Source organism: Zosterops lateralis, assembly GCF_965231275.1.
Source record: "Zosterops lateralis genome assembly, chromosome: 7".
NCBI lineage: Eukaryota > Metazoa > Chordata > Aves > Passeriformes > Zosteropidae > Zosterops > Zosterops lateralis.
The window spans coordinates 37228172-37241923 of NC_139767.1; the positions used below are offsets into that span (position 1 = coordinate 37228172).

A 13752-nucleotide genomic window follows, 5' to 3' on the forward strand; every position below is an offset into this window, starting at 1 on the left:
AAGACAGATAAAACACCACAAACATGCTGAATGATCTGGCATTTGTCATTATAGAAAGAAAATTTCCAGACATTTATTTGCTGAAATATGATGAATTTTTTTTGAGCATTATTCCTGCCCCTAACCATAAATGCAGCTGCCTCTGAAACATGCAGCAGCAATTGTGCTATTTATAAAGCACAGAAGGGTGTTTGTAAAAGTGTAGAAAACATTTATATGCCTTGGATTCTCATACACTTCAATTAAACATTCCCTCAGTGGGGCATGATATTAATAATTTTTAAATAGCTGAATACAAGTATTTATTTTAAAATGGCTGAATACTTTAAGGATACTCAGTAGAGGGAAGGGAATGTCACAAGCCTTGTTTGAGGACAGACTTCAATGAGATTCAAAGAGATTCAACACCTTAGAATGATATCATTTACATGCCATTTTAGAGAAAACAAAATGATAAACATACCTGGCTGTAATTAACAGCATTAGCCTTGGCTAGGTTGATTTCAGGTGTGTCTGGCATGATGTGGATCATAGTCTTGTCCTTTTCCCAGGCTTCTTTATATTTTGCCTGTTAAAACAGTCATTTAATAGTATAATCAAAATTATGGAATTTCACTTATCAACAACATAAAACTCCATGAATCTCTCCTGAACCATCATCTCTAAAGGGTAAAATGTTTGGGAAAGCATTAAACTTAAAACACCACTGATCAGTTTTATATCTTAGCAGTGAGATTTCTCTTTAGCTTTAGTTTTCTAACATGGAAGCAGCTTTGAGGGGGTTGGAACGTACAATGCTGATCTGCTCAGCGTTGGTCTTGGCCAGAACAACATCTGGGGAATCCACAACACTGGTGTATTTCACACTGTCAATGGGGGTCCGATACACGTTGTCACTCAGGAGATCCTGGGCATTCTTCACCCTCTTAATCTCCGGAGAGTCGTTGGGCAACCAGCCAATTCCACGGAGCCACTCGAGGTCTGACTTATACACGGCCTGGGTGAGATGGTCAGAAAAGGAAAACATTGTTTAAAATGATTGCCTTTATTATTTTAAGCTATGCAACACAGATTATGTCTTATAAACCTAGCTAGAGTCAGATGAATCCTTTTTACATACAGGAGATGTTCAGCGTCATAAGTAAAATTAAATCTGGCAACAAGGTTTTAAGTAGTTCTGCTCTTCAACTACATATTCTAAATCTTGTAAAGAGAAATAGCTGAAAGGAGTTGCAGTTAATGATGATGAATATTAAAAGCTTAGAAGATGATAAATATTAAAAGCTTAGAAGAGTCTTCCTGTCCCCTCCAAAACACTTCTGCATTTGCATTTCTGCATTGTGGTCCACGGGTGGTTGGTTATTGGGTTAAAAGTAAAAATAATTCAGGTGTCATCTCATAATTGACAGTTTGTGCTTAAAAGACCTTGGAAAGAAATACAGTCATTTTTCACCTTGTTAGCTAGAACTCAAAGCTTGTGAGACTGTATTATAGATAAAAATTAAACATCTGAGTCCAAACATGAAACTGCATCTCCCAAGCATTTAATCCCAGCTCTGACAGAAGAAAAGATAAAAACCCCACAGGTACTCACATCACTCTGGAGGTCGTAGGCCTGCCGCGCGTGGATCACGTCGTTCTGGTCAGGAAGGCAGGTCCACTGGTGCAGGTACTGCCTGTAGTCAACGTCACTGACCAGGGTCTGGCACTCCTTGGCTGCCTGCACCGACAGGGCATCCACAGGGATGTGGATCTGGGTCTTGGAATCGTTGTAGGCCTTCTTGTAGAGGCGGTCGTTCTGCAGGGCCATGGCGCGCGCCGCCCACGCCAGCTTGGGGTCCTCCTTGGCGCTGGGGCACCCGATGTAGTGGCCTTTCTGCTTCTCGTGGGTTTCTTTGTACTTGTACTGGAAATGCAGAGAGAACAGAGGGTGTGTTGCTCACCTGGACACAGCCACTAGACAAAAGGCTTCCAGCTCCTCAGGCTGTCAGCCTGAGTTTCACTCAGTTCTGCTGAGACACAAGCACCACAGAAAGAGAAGGCTGTACCTCACTGGCAATGTCTCTGGAGGCCTTGGCTTGTTTGATGGGAATGGCATCAGCTCTTAGGTCATAGCTTTTCGCCTTGGCCTCATCCCAGGCCTTCTGATAATGTTTCTGTAAAGAAAGTTAATCATCTTCATTAAACACAGTGAAATGCCTTCTCTAAATACCTCCTTGCTTGGAATGACCAGCTTGGGAGCCCTTTTTGCTTCCCATAACTGGCAGAGTTACAATAATGATCCTGGCAAGTGTCTCAACAGAAAACCCATGGCTTTAAGTAGGCTTTAAGCAAGATTAAAACACAAAGAGGCAGCAGAAATATTCCTGAAGAAAGACCACTATGTCTGCAGGCTCCCACAACTCCTTCATGGAAAGTGTTCGGCAGGTTTTGCCAAAGGGAGCAGGAGTTCTGTGGAATTGCACACTGAGCTTGGGAGCTTGTTCATGAACATACAACTTGTTGATAGGCTGAGAGGTGATAAAAAGCCTCTGGATGTAATTTCCTGTTTACAAGCACATTAGAAGGTGTGTTTCTACATCACCATTTACAGCAAAAACTGGAAGAACAGTTGCCAGTCTTCATTTTCTAACAGTTCACAAATATTCCATGTTGTTCTCTTACATTGCTGATGTTGAGAGCGTTGACTTTGGACTGAAGCATGACAGGAGTGTCTGAAGGGAGGGAAATCTGGGTCTTGTCTTTATCCCAGGCCTCACGATACAGACGCTGAGGAGAAAGGAAGAACAATGGCAATTCAGCATGGCGAGGAAAAAACACCAAGAGGAATCCTTTAGCAATTCTGGTTTTCAAAACTTCCCAACTCATCATTCCCACCGTAGAAATTCTACTCCCCACCAGAAAGAAAAGAAATGCCATCCCAGAGGTGGAAGGTGAGCTTACATCACTGAGCTGCATGGCGTTGGTCTTGGCCAGGACAACGTCTGGGGAGTCGGTGATGCTGGTGAATTTGAGCTGCTCCGGCCGCGTGCGGTACAGGCGGTCATTGAGCAGCTCCTGGGCTTTCTTGGCTTTGACCACATCCACAGAACCCTCTGTCAGCCAGCCAATGCCTCGCAGCCATTCCAGGTCAGACTTGTACACGTTCTACAAACAAACCAAGGGTTACTGGCGTTGTAGAGGTAACTCTTAGCCCAGAGAGCTGGTGGGCTCTCAGTCCCTGCAGATGTTTGAGACCAGTCTGGATGAGGCTCTGAATAACCAGCTCTAGTGGAAGGTGTCCCTTGCTCATAGCAGGAGGTTGGACTAAGATGACCTTTTCCAACCCAAACAATTTTGGAATTCTGTAGTTCTAACTGTAAGTGCAAGAAGGTTTTTTATAAGCCTTTCCTCAACTTCTTTACATACTCTTTACACAACAAACAGGCAGTGATGCTGTATTGTATCAGGTCTTCTCTAGACATCACCCCTCATTTGCATGGAAACAATGACACTTTTAAGACAACATTCAAACCAAGGGCATAATCTGCAAGTAGTCTGCAAGCAAACATCCTAGAGCAGACCAAGAAAATATGGCTTCCTTATGAACTGCCCCCAATATTTCTGGCACCCAGGCTGAAATCCTTTGGACAGGATAAAATAAACATTCCAGGGCCAACTGATAGGGTCATGAACTTGCATGTGAAAGTATATTTGCCAGTCACTAAAAAATAGAGCCCCACACAGCTGCCCTGAAGCTTTCCTGCAATGATTGTCACTCACATCGCTCTGGAGGTCATAGGCCTGCCGCGCATGGATCACGTCGTTCTGGTCAGGAAGGCAGGTCCACTGGTGCAGGTACTGCCTGTAGTCAATGTCACTGACCAGGGTCTGGCACTCCTTGGCTGCCTGCACCGACAGGGCATCCACAGGGATGTGGATCTGGGTCTTGGAATCGTTGTAGGCCTTCTTGTAGAGGCGGTCGTTCTGCAGGGCCATGGCGCGCGCTGCCCACGCCAGCTTGGGGTCCTCCTTGGCGCTGGGGCACCCGATGTAGTGGCCTTTCTCCTTCTCATGGGTTTCTTTGTACTTGTACTAGGGATACAAAAAGAAGTGAATCTGGCATGAAGGTCCCATAATTTCCTATTGCTACTGATCACAAAAATACGTATTCTTGTTTTTAAGTAACTGAAAGTAAATGTAAAGGAAGAACGTACGTCACTCGCAATATCTCTTGATGCTTTTGCGGTTTTGATTGGAATTGCATCAGCTCTCATGTCATAACCCTTCTTTTTGGCCTCTTCCCAGGCTTTTACATAAAGTTTCTATACAAAAAGAAGACAGAAAACGGCTTATCAATATTCTGAAAGATGGGATTTCTACATTTCAGAATTGTCTCTCAAAATTTTAATGAATGCATGTTTTAGAACGTCTTCAATATTAAAGAAATGCTGACTTAACTCTGAATTTCCACTAGTTTAGTGAATGTTTAAATGTCCTTACATGGCTAACGTTGGCTGCGTTGGCCTTTGCTAACAGAATGTCTGGTGTGTCAGGCATGACGTGGATAGACTTCTTGTCTGCATCCCAGGCTTCTGTGTACAAGCGCTACAAGAGATGAAAACAGCCCTTTACAAACAGTTCTTTATGAAATACATTTTACAATTAAAATTATTTTACAAACTGCTAGGGGTAGTTCCAGTAAGCTCTAATACCCTGTCTCAGCAAAGCTTCTCTCTGAACAGCTCAAGAAGGAAATTTTGTCCCTCCTCATTATTTCTCAGGTCAAGCTGAACAATTGATTGATTTTGGATTGTGGAGAAACAGTCATAAGAGGAAAAGTGTATTAATTATTCTGTATAAGTTGTTTGATTATGTTTGTTATAAAGCAGGAGGTACTTAGTGACTTTCACCCTCCAGATCTCAGATACATTGCAGCAGTTTCACATCCAAGAAACTTCAGGTATTTCCTCATCACCTGTTCATCATGCAGTATTACTCTTGGAAAATATGATTTGAGTGACTTTTTTCTGTAGAATTTTACCAACTGGTCACTTCAGTCTGAGCCATGAGAGAACAGTTTTCCTGTACAATGGCTGAATTTGGATATCAATTTTCTCTTAAATCCACCAGGTTTTAGTTTTATTTTGTATTTTGATTTTTTCACCTCATGAACAAGTTCTATTAACCGGCAATACCACCCTCACCTTGTTCATGATCTCAGCATTTTGCTTGGCTAAGACCATGGCCAAGGAATCAGTCACACTGGTAAATTTGATCTTGTCTGCGGGTTGCCGATACTTCCTGTCACTGAGGATTTCTCCAGCTCTCTTGGCTTTCTCAACTTCCAAGGAACCAATGGGAACCCATCCAATGCCTCTCAGCCATTCCAGGTCTGATTTGTAAACAGCCTGAAAAAAAAAAAAAAAAGTTTGTTATATACGTGCAAGTGTGATCCAATATTAAAATTAATATAAACAAGCACAACCTATATATGAACAACTGGGTATGTTTCTGAGGATATGGTTCTGAAAACAACTGCTGTTTTTGAAGAATAAGTAAAATAATTATTAAATAAGAAAAGTAAAAGAGGTATAGGAGCACAATGCTAGTATCAGAGTAACACACAGATTATACCTCAAGTTAAGAAGAAAAAAAATAGGATTAAACATAAATCTGATGAAAGAATCAAAAGAATGAAAGGATGAAAATATTTAATCAAGTTCGATGCAAGGCACTAAGGCTTATAATACATACTTAAAAAAATTAGAGTGCAAAAGACCCAGAGTATTTAATGATGTATTAGAAATGTAAGGATTTGCTCACATCGCTCTGGAGGTCATAGGCTTCCTTGGCATGGATCACATCATTCTGGTCAGGCAGACAGATCCACTGGTGCAGGTAGTGCCGGTAGTCTGCGTCGCTGACCAGCTGCTGGCACTTCTTGGCCAACACAATTCCCAGCATGTCCACGGGGCTGCTGAACCTCGTCTTGGACTTCTCAAAGTCCTTCTTGTACTCCCTGTCACTCTGGATCTTGGCCACGTGCATTGACCACATCATCTTGGGGTCGTCCTCGATGTTCCTGGCCCCAATGTGGTGGCCCAGCTGTTTGCGATACCCTTCCTTGTACTTGTACTGCAGGAAAAAAAAATCCATGTATATCTATAAATATATTTTATCCTTTTTAAGACAAAGCATTTGAATAGATTTCTTGGTAGAAAAATAAGGAGCATAAAAATCTGTTATCCTCCTACTCTAAGTGATATTGCCTCATCCTTGAAATAAAACCTGTCCTAGTCATTGCAGAGTTTTTTCCTGGTTTTGTATTCCAATGTGACACTGAAACAGAATTATTTCTTACCTCCAGAAAAGACAAGCATTTAAACTTTTAGAATTTATTTACTTACATATCTCTTTAGGGGACAGATTTTAAAGTACTTCCTGTATTGAATGAGAAATTATTTTGACAAAATCTAGCATAGACACTTACATCTTTTTGTTCATCCTACTTGAACATCAATGGATGGCAATGAGGGGCATATCAATAATCTTCACATTATTATATTTGTTCATTACTGTGATAGATAACATGCAAAGAACACTGTCTATCCATTATTTCTGTGCACTAAAGGCAAGAGGTAGAATCAGTATGAGAACAGATTTCTATATTTTCTATTTTGTGAAATATGATATTAGCAAACAACTGAACAAAGATTCTGATTCTTTTCCATTACCAAATCCATAGAGAAATGAGAACAAAGCCTGCTCACCTCACTGGCAATCTCCCTGGAGGCTTTGGCAGACTGGATGGGAATGGCATCATAACGCAAATCATGGCCCTTCTTCTTCGACTCCTCCAAGGCCAGTTTGTACATTTTCTGTGAGAAAGAGAGGCACATTTTAGTTTAAAAAATAAAATTCAAAATTACATTTCAGTTCAGCATAACCATCCAGCAAAACAAATCAAGTCCCTAAACAACATTATTCATCTTCAGACAATTTAAATACCATTCTCTAGAAAAATAAAAAATAAGCAGATTTCAAAGACCTTATAATTTGATTGTAGATGTTTGGAAAATGGAAATCATTTAGGAAGGGCAAAGACTGGAGCATTTAAAAAGGTAAATTACCAATTTCCACAACTTGGTGTAGAAATGATTTCTCATTTACGGCAGGTAACGTATTTTAAAAGGAAATAATTTTTCTGAAAGAACAACTCTGCTTTCAGCACTGGAATTGGCCATGTATGAAAACAAACAACCTGACAATATTTTACCATTACTAAAAAATCAGATGTGACAAAAGCGTACTTATCAGAAACCCTTTAATTGTGTCAGCTCTCCAGTTGCACTCACCTCACTGTAGTTCATTCTGTTCTGTTTGGCCAGCAGGATTTCTGGGGTGTCAGGCATGACATGAATCGAGGTCTTGTCTTTGTTCCACGCTTCAGTGTACAAACGCTAAGAAGGAAAATAAGAGATTTATAGGACATTCCAAACCAGGTTAATATGTCAATAATCAAGGAAAACACATTAATTAAAATGATAGGAACTTGGTCTAGTGGAAATTGTCCCTTCCCATGACAGGGAGTTGGAACAAAATAATCTTTAATGTCCTTTCTAACTCAGATCATTTTATGACACTATAAAATATAACATGGATATACCGTTATTTTAATCTGGCAAAAGTAATAGCAACAAATGGAGAATTTATCTGAAGGGGTTTAAAAACATTAAGGAAAATGCCACACTGCTTCAAAATAACGAGTAAACCACAGCATTATTAGCCCAATGCATACACATGCCAAGGAAAAGATTGAAATGTAAAATGCAGAATATTACACAAATTTGAGTATTCCATTACCCACCCTAAGAGTTTTGAGTGAAATAACAAGAGCACACTGATTGAAAATGGATCATGTCTGAACTGCAGGACTGCTTGTGCTCAGTTAATTCCCAGTCCTGTCTCCAGGGATGAGGCAGAGACCTCTGATGTGTCACCCAGTGGGATCAGGACTCACCTTGTTCATGGTGTCTGCGTTCTGCTTGGCCAACACCATCTCCAGGGAATCCGTGACACTGGTGAACTTGATGGTGTCCGGACGCTGGCGGTAAATTTTATCACTCAGGATCTCCCCTGCTCTCTTGGCTTTCTCAACTTCCAAGGAACCAATTGGGACCCAGCCAACTCCCCGCAGCCATTCCAGGTCAGATTTGTAGCAGTTCTGTTACAAGAAAAAATTACACAAGTTATTTTAATAAAATAATAATCTGTGTTAAACAGTGCATCTTTCCAAAGGAAAATAACCTTCCTATCAGCTCCTCATTCAAATAAATTCAAAGCTGTAAAAAAAATTGTAGAAAAAATGACAGCATTTCACCAACATTAAGGTTGAAACCATTATCCAACTTTCACAGAATAGTAAATGATAGATAGTTCAAATCCTGGAATTACAGGATTTCATTTAAATATCAATTAGTTAATATAACCTGTAAGAGATTGAGTGTCAATTAACCATGAAACTTAAAAATAAGTCTTGAAAAGTTGGTTCTACCATATCAGAACAAGATGTCCTGATTCAATTATGTAAAATATCAAATACATTCCTCAGCAAAAATCAAATGCCAGAGAACTCACATCACTCTGCAGGTCATAGGCTTGCTTGGCGTGGATCACGTCATTCTGGTCGGGCAGACAGATCCACTGGTGCAGGTAGTGCCGGTAGTCAATGTCACTGACCAACCCCTGGCATTTCTTGGCCAACACAATTCCCAGCATGTCCACGGGGCTGCTGAAGTGGGTCTTGGACTTCTCAAAGTCCTTCTTGTACTCCCTGTCACTCTGGATCTTGGCCACGTGCATTGACCACATCATCTTGGGGTCATCCTCGATGTTCCTGGCCCCGATGTGGTGGCCCAGCTGTTTGCGATACCCTTCCTTGTACTTGTACTGAAACAGAAGAGACTTAAAGTTACTTGGTGTGTATTGACAAATTAATAAATAATTCTAACAGTTTAACACACTGGATATTTTTTAAAGATAAAAATATGATGTAAATCTTTCTACTCTGGGTTTAATTTTCACATAAGAAGCATTTTTAGTAGATATAATTATCTAAGACTTTTTATATAATATGCTTTCAATTCACTAAATGTTTAATGTCACATTCTAACAAGTTTGGCATTCCACATTCTATTCACAATTAAGATTAAATTGTAAATATTAATTTACTTTAAAAACTTTTTATAAAACTCCTTGATTAGGTGGTGACCATGTGATTTGATCTTAATACTAAGAGCTGAAGTATCAAACTTGATAGAAAACAAGGAGCATAAAAGTCTGTTATCCTCCATCCCTAAGCAATGCTGCTTCATTCCAGAAGCAAAAGCTCCCATAGTCATTGTATAGTTTATCCCTGTTTTTATGTTCAGACATCTTGAATTTCATTATGATACTTTAACAGCAATATAGTTTGAATCAGAAATTAACCTAAGAAACTCTACCACTGGTTCATACACCTTTTTGGTCATGCTGCTTGAATATCCATGGGCATCAACAGAAGTATTGCAGGGAGCATATCAATAATCTTCACATTATTATATGTATTTATTTACTACACTGATACATTCCTCACAATAAAAATACTGGCTACCCCTTCCTTCCAAGGACTAAAGGCAATGTGGTGGAATCATTAATAAGAATCACTATGAAAATAGATTTCAGTATTATCTATTCTATGAAGTATGACAATAGCAAACATTTTGATTCTTTTTCTTTACCAAACCCACAGAGAAATGAGAACAAAGCCTGCTCACCTCACTGGCAATCTCCCTGGAGGCTTTGGCAGACTGGATGGGAATGGCATCGTAACGCAAATCATGGCCCTTCTTCTTCGACTCCTCCAAGGCCAGTTTGTACATTTTCTGTGAAAAAATAACTCACAATGTAGTTTCAAAAATGAAATAGCATTTCAGTTCAGCACATCTGAGTAATTAAAATATTGTTGATTTTCAGGCAACTTAAACATCTTCAGCCCAGCTCCACGTTCATTAAAGAATAAAACTTGCAGGCTTCAAAGATCTTGTAATTTCATTGTAGATGTTTGGAAAATGGAAATTGTTTAGGGAAAGCAAAGCAAAACTAGTTATTTCCATACCTTGCTGTAGAAATGATTTCTCATTTTCAGGGGATAATATATATTTTAATAGCCCAATTAGATATCCAGAAGGTCAATTCCTGGAACAACTCTGATTTCAGGATAGGAACAGACCATTTGTGAAAATAAACTACCTGACAATGTTTTAATATTAACTAAAAGTCAGAGATGACAAAAGCACACTTGTCAGAAGTACAAGTTAATTGTCTCAGATTTCAGTTGCACTCACCTCACTGTAGTTCACTCTGTTTTGTTTGGCCAGTAGGATTTCTGGGGTGTCAGGCATGACGTGAATCGAGGTCTTGTCTTTGTTCCACGCTTCGGTGTACAAACGCTAAAAAAGAAAACAGGAAGAGATCGATATGGCATTCAAAAACAGGTTGATATTTCAATAATCTAGGAAAAAAAAATAGACTATACCAGATAAAAATATAGGAAAAACAACAGGGATAATCAGTTAGGCAAATAGGACAAGTAGTATCAACAAAAGGAGGATTGTGGAAATGTAACAACACTTAAACACCACATTGATTACGAAGAAAAAATAAACCAATGAGTATTGCTTGTGCCCAAGCTCATTCCAGTCCTGTCTCCAGGGATGAGGCAGAGACTTCTGACATGGCACCCAGTGGGATGAGGACTCACCTTGTTCATGGTGTCTGCGTTCTGCTTGGCCAACACCATCTCCAGGGAATCCGTGACACTGGTGAACTTGATGGTGTCCGGACGCTGGCGGTAAATTTTATCACTCAGGATCTCCCCTGCTCTCTTGGCTTTCTCAACTTCCAAGGAACCAATTGGGACCCAGCCAACTCCCCGCAGCCATTCCAGGTCAGATTTGTAGCAGTTCTGTTAAAAATATTTTAAAAAATCACCCACACAGGTTACTCTATCAATAATAAACAATATGCAACTTACATGGTGAATAGTTCGCTCATAAATAATCTTACTATGAACTTAACAAGTAATTTAAATAAATTCAAAGCACAAGAGAAAACACAGAAAAAACAACTGCATTTCCACTACGTTAGGAGTGACCATTATCCAGCTTTCACAGATAGTAAATGATAGATGGCAATTCAGGAGTTAGAGAATTTCCTTGAAGTATCAATTAGTTAACACATCCTGTTGTAGAGCTCAGTTTCAATCAGCAAGAGAATTTAAAAATAAATCTCAAAAAGTTGGTTCTGCCACATCAGAACAAGATGGCCTGATGCAACTATGTAAAATATCAAATACATTCCTCAGCAAAAATCAAATGCCAGAGAACTCACATCACTCTGCAGGTCATAGGCTTGCTTGGCATGGATCACATCATTCTGGTCGGGCAGACAGATCCACTGGTGCAGGTAGTGCCGGTAGTCAATGTCACTGACCAAGCCTTGGCATTTCTTGGCCAACACAATTCCCAGCATGTCCACGGGGCTGCTGAAATGAGTCTTGGACTTCTCAAAGTCCTTCTTGTACTCCCTGTCACTCTGGATCTTGGCCACGTGCATCGACCACATCATCTTGGGGTCGTCCTCGATGTTCCTGGCCCCGATGTGGTGGCCCAGCTGTTTGCGATACCCTTCCTTGTACTTGTACTGAAACACAAACCAAGATATTACACTTTTGTAGCACCTACAAATATCAGTGACTCATATGAAATATTTCTAACAATAATCTTTCCAAACTAATCTATAACCTATCATTAAAAAAACCCCAAACAATCAAATCAATTCTCATGCTAATAATGTTCTAGGATTCTAGGACTAAATTTTTTTGCTATTTGAGTTAGAACACTAAACAAATTTTTTATCATTTTGCTTTTTGAAGAAATGTGCTTTAGTAATACTAGTGAGAAATAATCCTGGTCTTATTAAATGCATTTAATCCTTTTTATATATAATGATGTACATACTGTAAATACTTATTTACACATATAGGGTTCTGAGCTATAGAATTATCAGGACAGCAGCATTATATTGTTCTTATAATTATTAATTTTTTTTTTTTAAACATATATGATCATTTACTTTCAAAAATCTATTACTTAAGGTCACAGTCTAACTGCAGTGCCTTTTGCAGAATCCAGCTGATAATTTTCAGGTTGCAGAGGAGAGATGTCAGCATAGAAAGAAACAAAAAAGTAGAGTCTTACATCACTGGCAATTTGCCTGGATGCTTTGGCTGCTTGGATGGGGATGGCATCAGCTCTCAAATCATAGCCTTTCTTCTTTGCATCTTCCATGGCTTGTCTGTATTGTTTCTAGATGAAGAATTAAACAATGAGACTCCTATAAGTTCCATCTATTATACTCTATGCAAAAAATAATTGCTTAGATGTAATAATTGTGTTTAGATTTATTATACCCAGTTTTATCCACCTTTAACTCAAAACCCCAGATCACTAGCTGATACAAATTCATGTCAAAGGAAGATCTTTGCTAAATACATTTGTTAATTAATTTTTATTTTACTGCTTTAAATAATGTAAAATCAAATACAGTTTAGAGCTAAACTTTTCTTCTGTACTAATGGAGCAAAACTTGCCTTTTAAAACCACTGATGTGGGTTGCTGATGTGAACTTGTTTGCCTAAAATAATGTTGAACACTGGCATCACATCTTTTCAGAATTATGCTGGCAATTACCTTTCTGGTATTCATTTTTGCCTTCCCAACATTATGTACACTGGCAGAAATGACTCCCCAAAAATTCAGTGGAAACACAAAACTTGTGTGGAATTTCTGGAATTTCTTCTCACCAGTGCTCACTGTTCAATGTATGCACTACCACAAATATACAAACAATGCTTTTAAAGTCAAACACGGGAATTACTTAAGGAAACTGGGAAGGTTTCCCAGAACATTCCTGATCCAGCCATGACACAGAGCAATTACATTTGGAGACCTCCCACACTCACCAGACTGTAGTTTCTCTTGTTCTCTCTTGCCAGAGTGATTTCAGGCGTGTCAGGCATGATGTGGATTTGTGTCTTGTCTTTATCCCAGGCCTCAGTATACAAACGCTGCAGGACAAGCACAGCAGAGTATTTGGAGACATTCACAACTGATAATTGGTGACAAATTAACTTAGTAATTATCTAGAAAAATATTAAATCAGCTCTTGATGAAAGTAAGTTTCCCATTGACTACCAAGAATGGAACTTACCTTTTTACAGCCTTACTGTGCTGAAACCTCACAGGTCTGTAGTCCTAGTCCTGTCTCAGGGATTTAGGCAGAGACTGTTGATGTGTTACCTGATCCAACTCAGACTCACCTTGTTCATGGTGTCTGCATTCTGCTTGGCCAACACCATTGGGAGAGAGTCTGGGATGCTGGTGAACTTGATGGTGTCCGGATGCTGGCGGTAAATCTTGTCACTCAGGATCTCTCCTGCCTTCTTGGCCTTCTCCACTTCCAAGGATCCAATTGGGACCCAACCAATGCCCCGCAGCCATTCCAGGTCGGACTTGTAGCAGTTCTGTTACAAAATATAAAGGCAGCAGTTAAAAATTTGCCTTTTTTAGATTAATCAGCATTTAAAAATATTAAAACGGCCTATTATGAAGGATTATATGGAGATAATTTTGCTGTTTGGCTGTATAAAAACCTTCGTAGTGCCTTTGT

At 39.5% G+C, this 13752-nt stretch overlaps 1 protein-coding gene across 24 annotated transcripts in view; it reads right to left on the reverse strand.

Moving 5' to 3' along the window:
- Positions 1-13752, reverse strand: part of NEB (nebulin) — a 98296-nt gene that overhangs the window by 52756 nt on the left and 31788 nt on the right. For 17 of the 24 annotated variants that reach the window (XM_083865443.1, XM_083865435.1, XM_083865437.1 and 14 more), the window contains 22 exons: positions 13403-13606; positions 13046-13150; positions 12282-12389; positions 11413-11724; positions 10784-10987; positions 10368-10472; positions 9798-9905; positions 8620-8931; positions 8003-8206; positions 7338-7442; positions 6753-6860; positions 5806-6117; positions 5187-5390; positions 4483-4587; positions 4197-4304; positions 3763-4074; positions 2944-3147; positions 2665-2769; positions 2049-2156; positions 1595-1906; positions 794-997; positions 464-568 (listed from right to left, as the gene is read on the reverse strand). In XM_083865443.1, coding sequence (XP_083721569.1) covers positions 464-568; positions 794-997; positions 1595-1906; positions 2049-2156; positions 2665-2769; positions 2944-3147; positions 3763-4074; positions 4197-4304; positions 4483-4587; positions 5187-5390; positions 5806-6117; positions 6753-6860; positions 7338-7442; positions 8003-8206; positions 8620-8931; positions 9798-9905; positions 10368-10472; positions 10784-10987; positions 11413-11724; positions 12282-12389; positions 13046-13150; positions 13403-13606 — 3954 coding nt within the window. The remainder of the gene's footprint in view (positions 1-463; positions 569-793; positions 998-1594; positions 1907-2048; positions 2157-2664; positions 2770-2943; positions 3148-3762; positions 4075-4196; positions 4305-4482; positions 4588-5186; positions 5391-5805; positions 6118-6752; positions 6861-7337; positions 7443-8002; positions 8207-8619; positions 8932-9797; positions 9906-10367; positions 10473-10783; positions 10988-11412; positions 11725-12281; positions 12390-13045; positions 13151-13402; positions 13607-13752) is intronic. The other 7 variants (XM_083865442.1, XM_083865436.1, XM_083865438.1 and 4 more) reach the window with 7 other exon arrangements.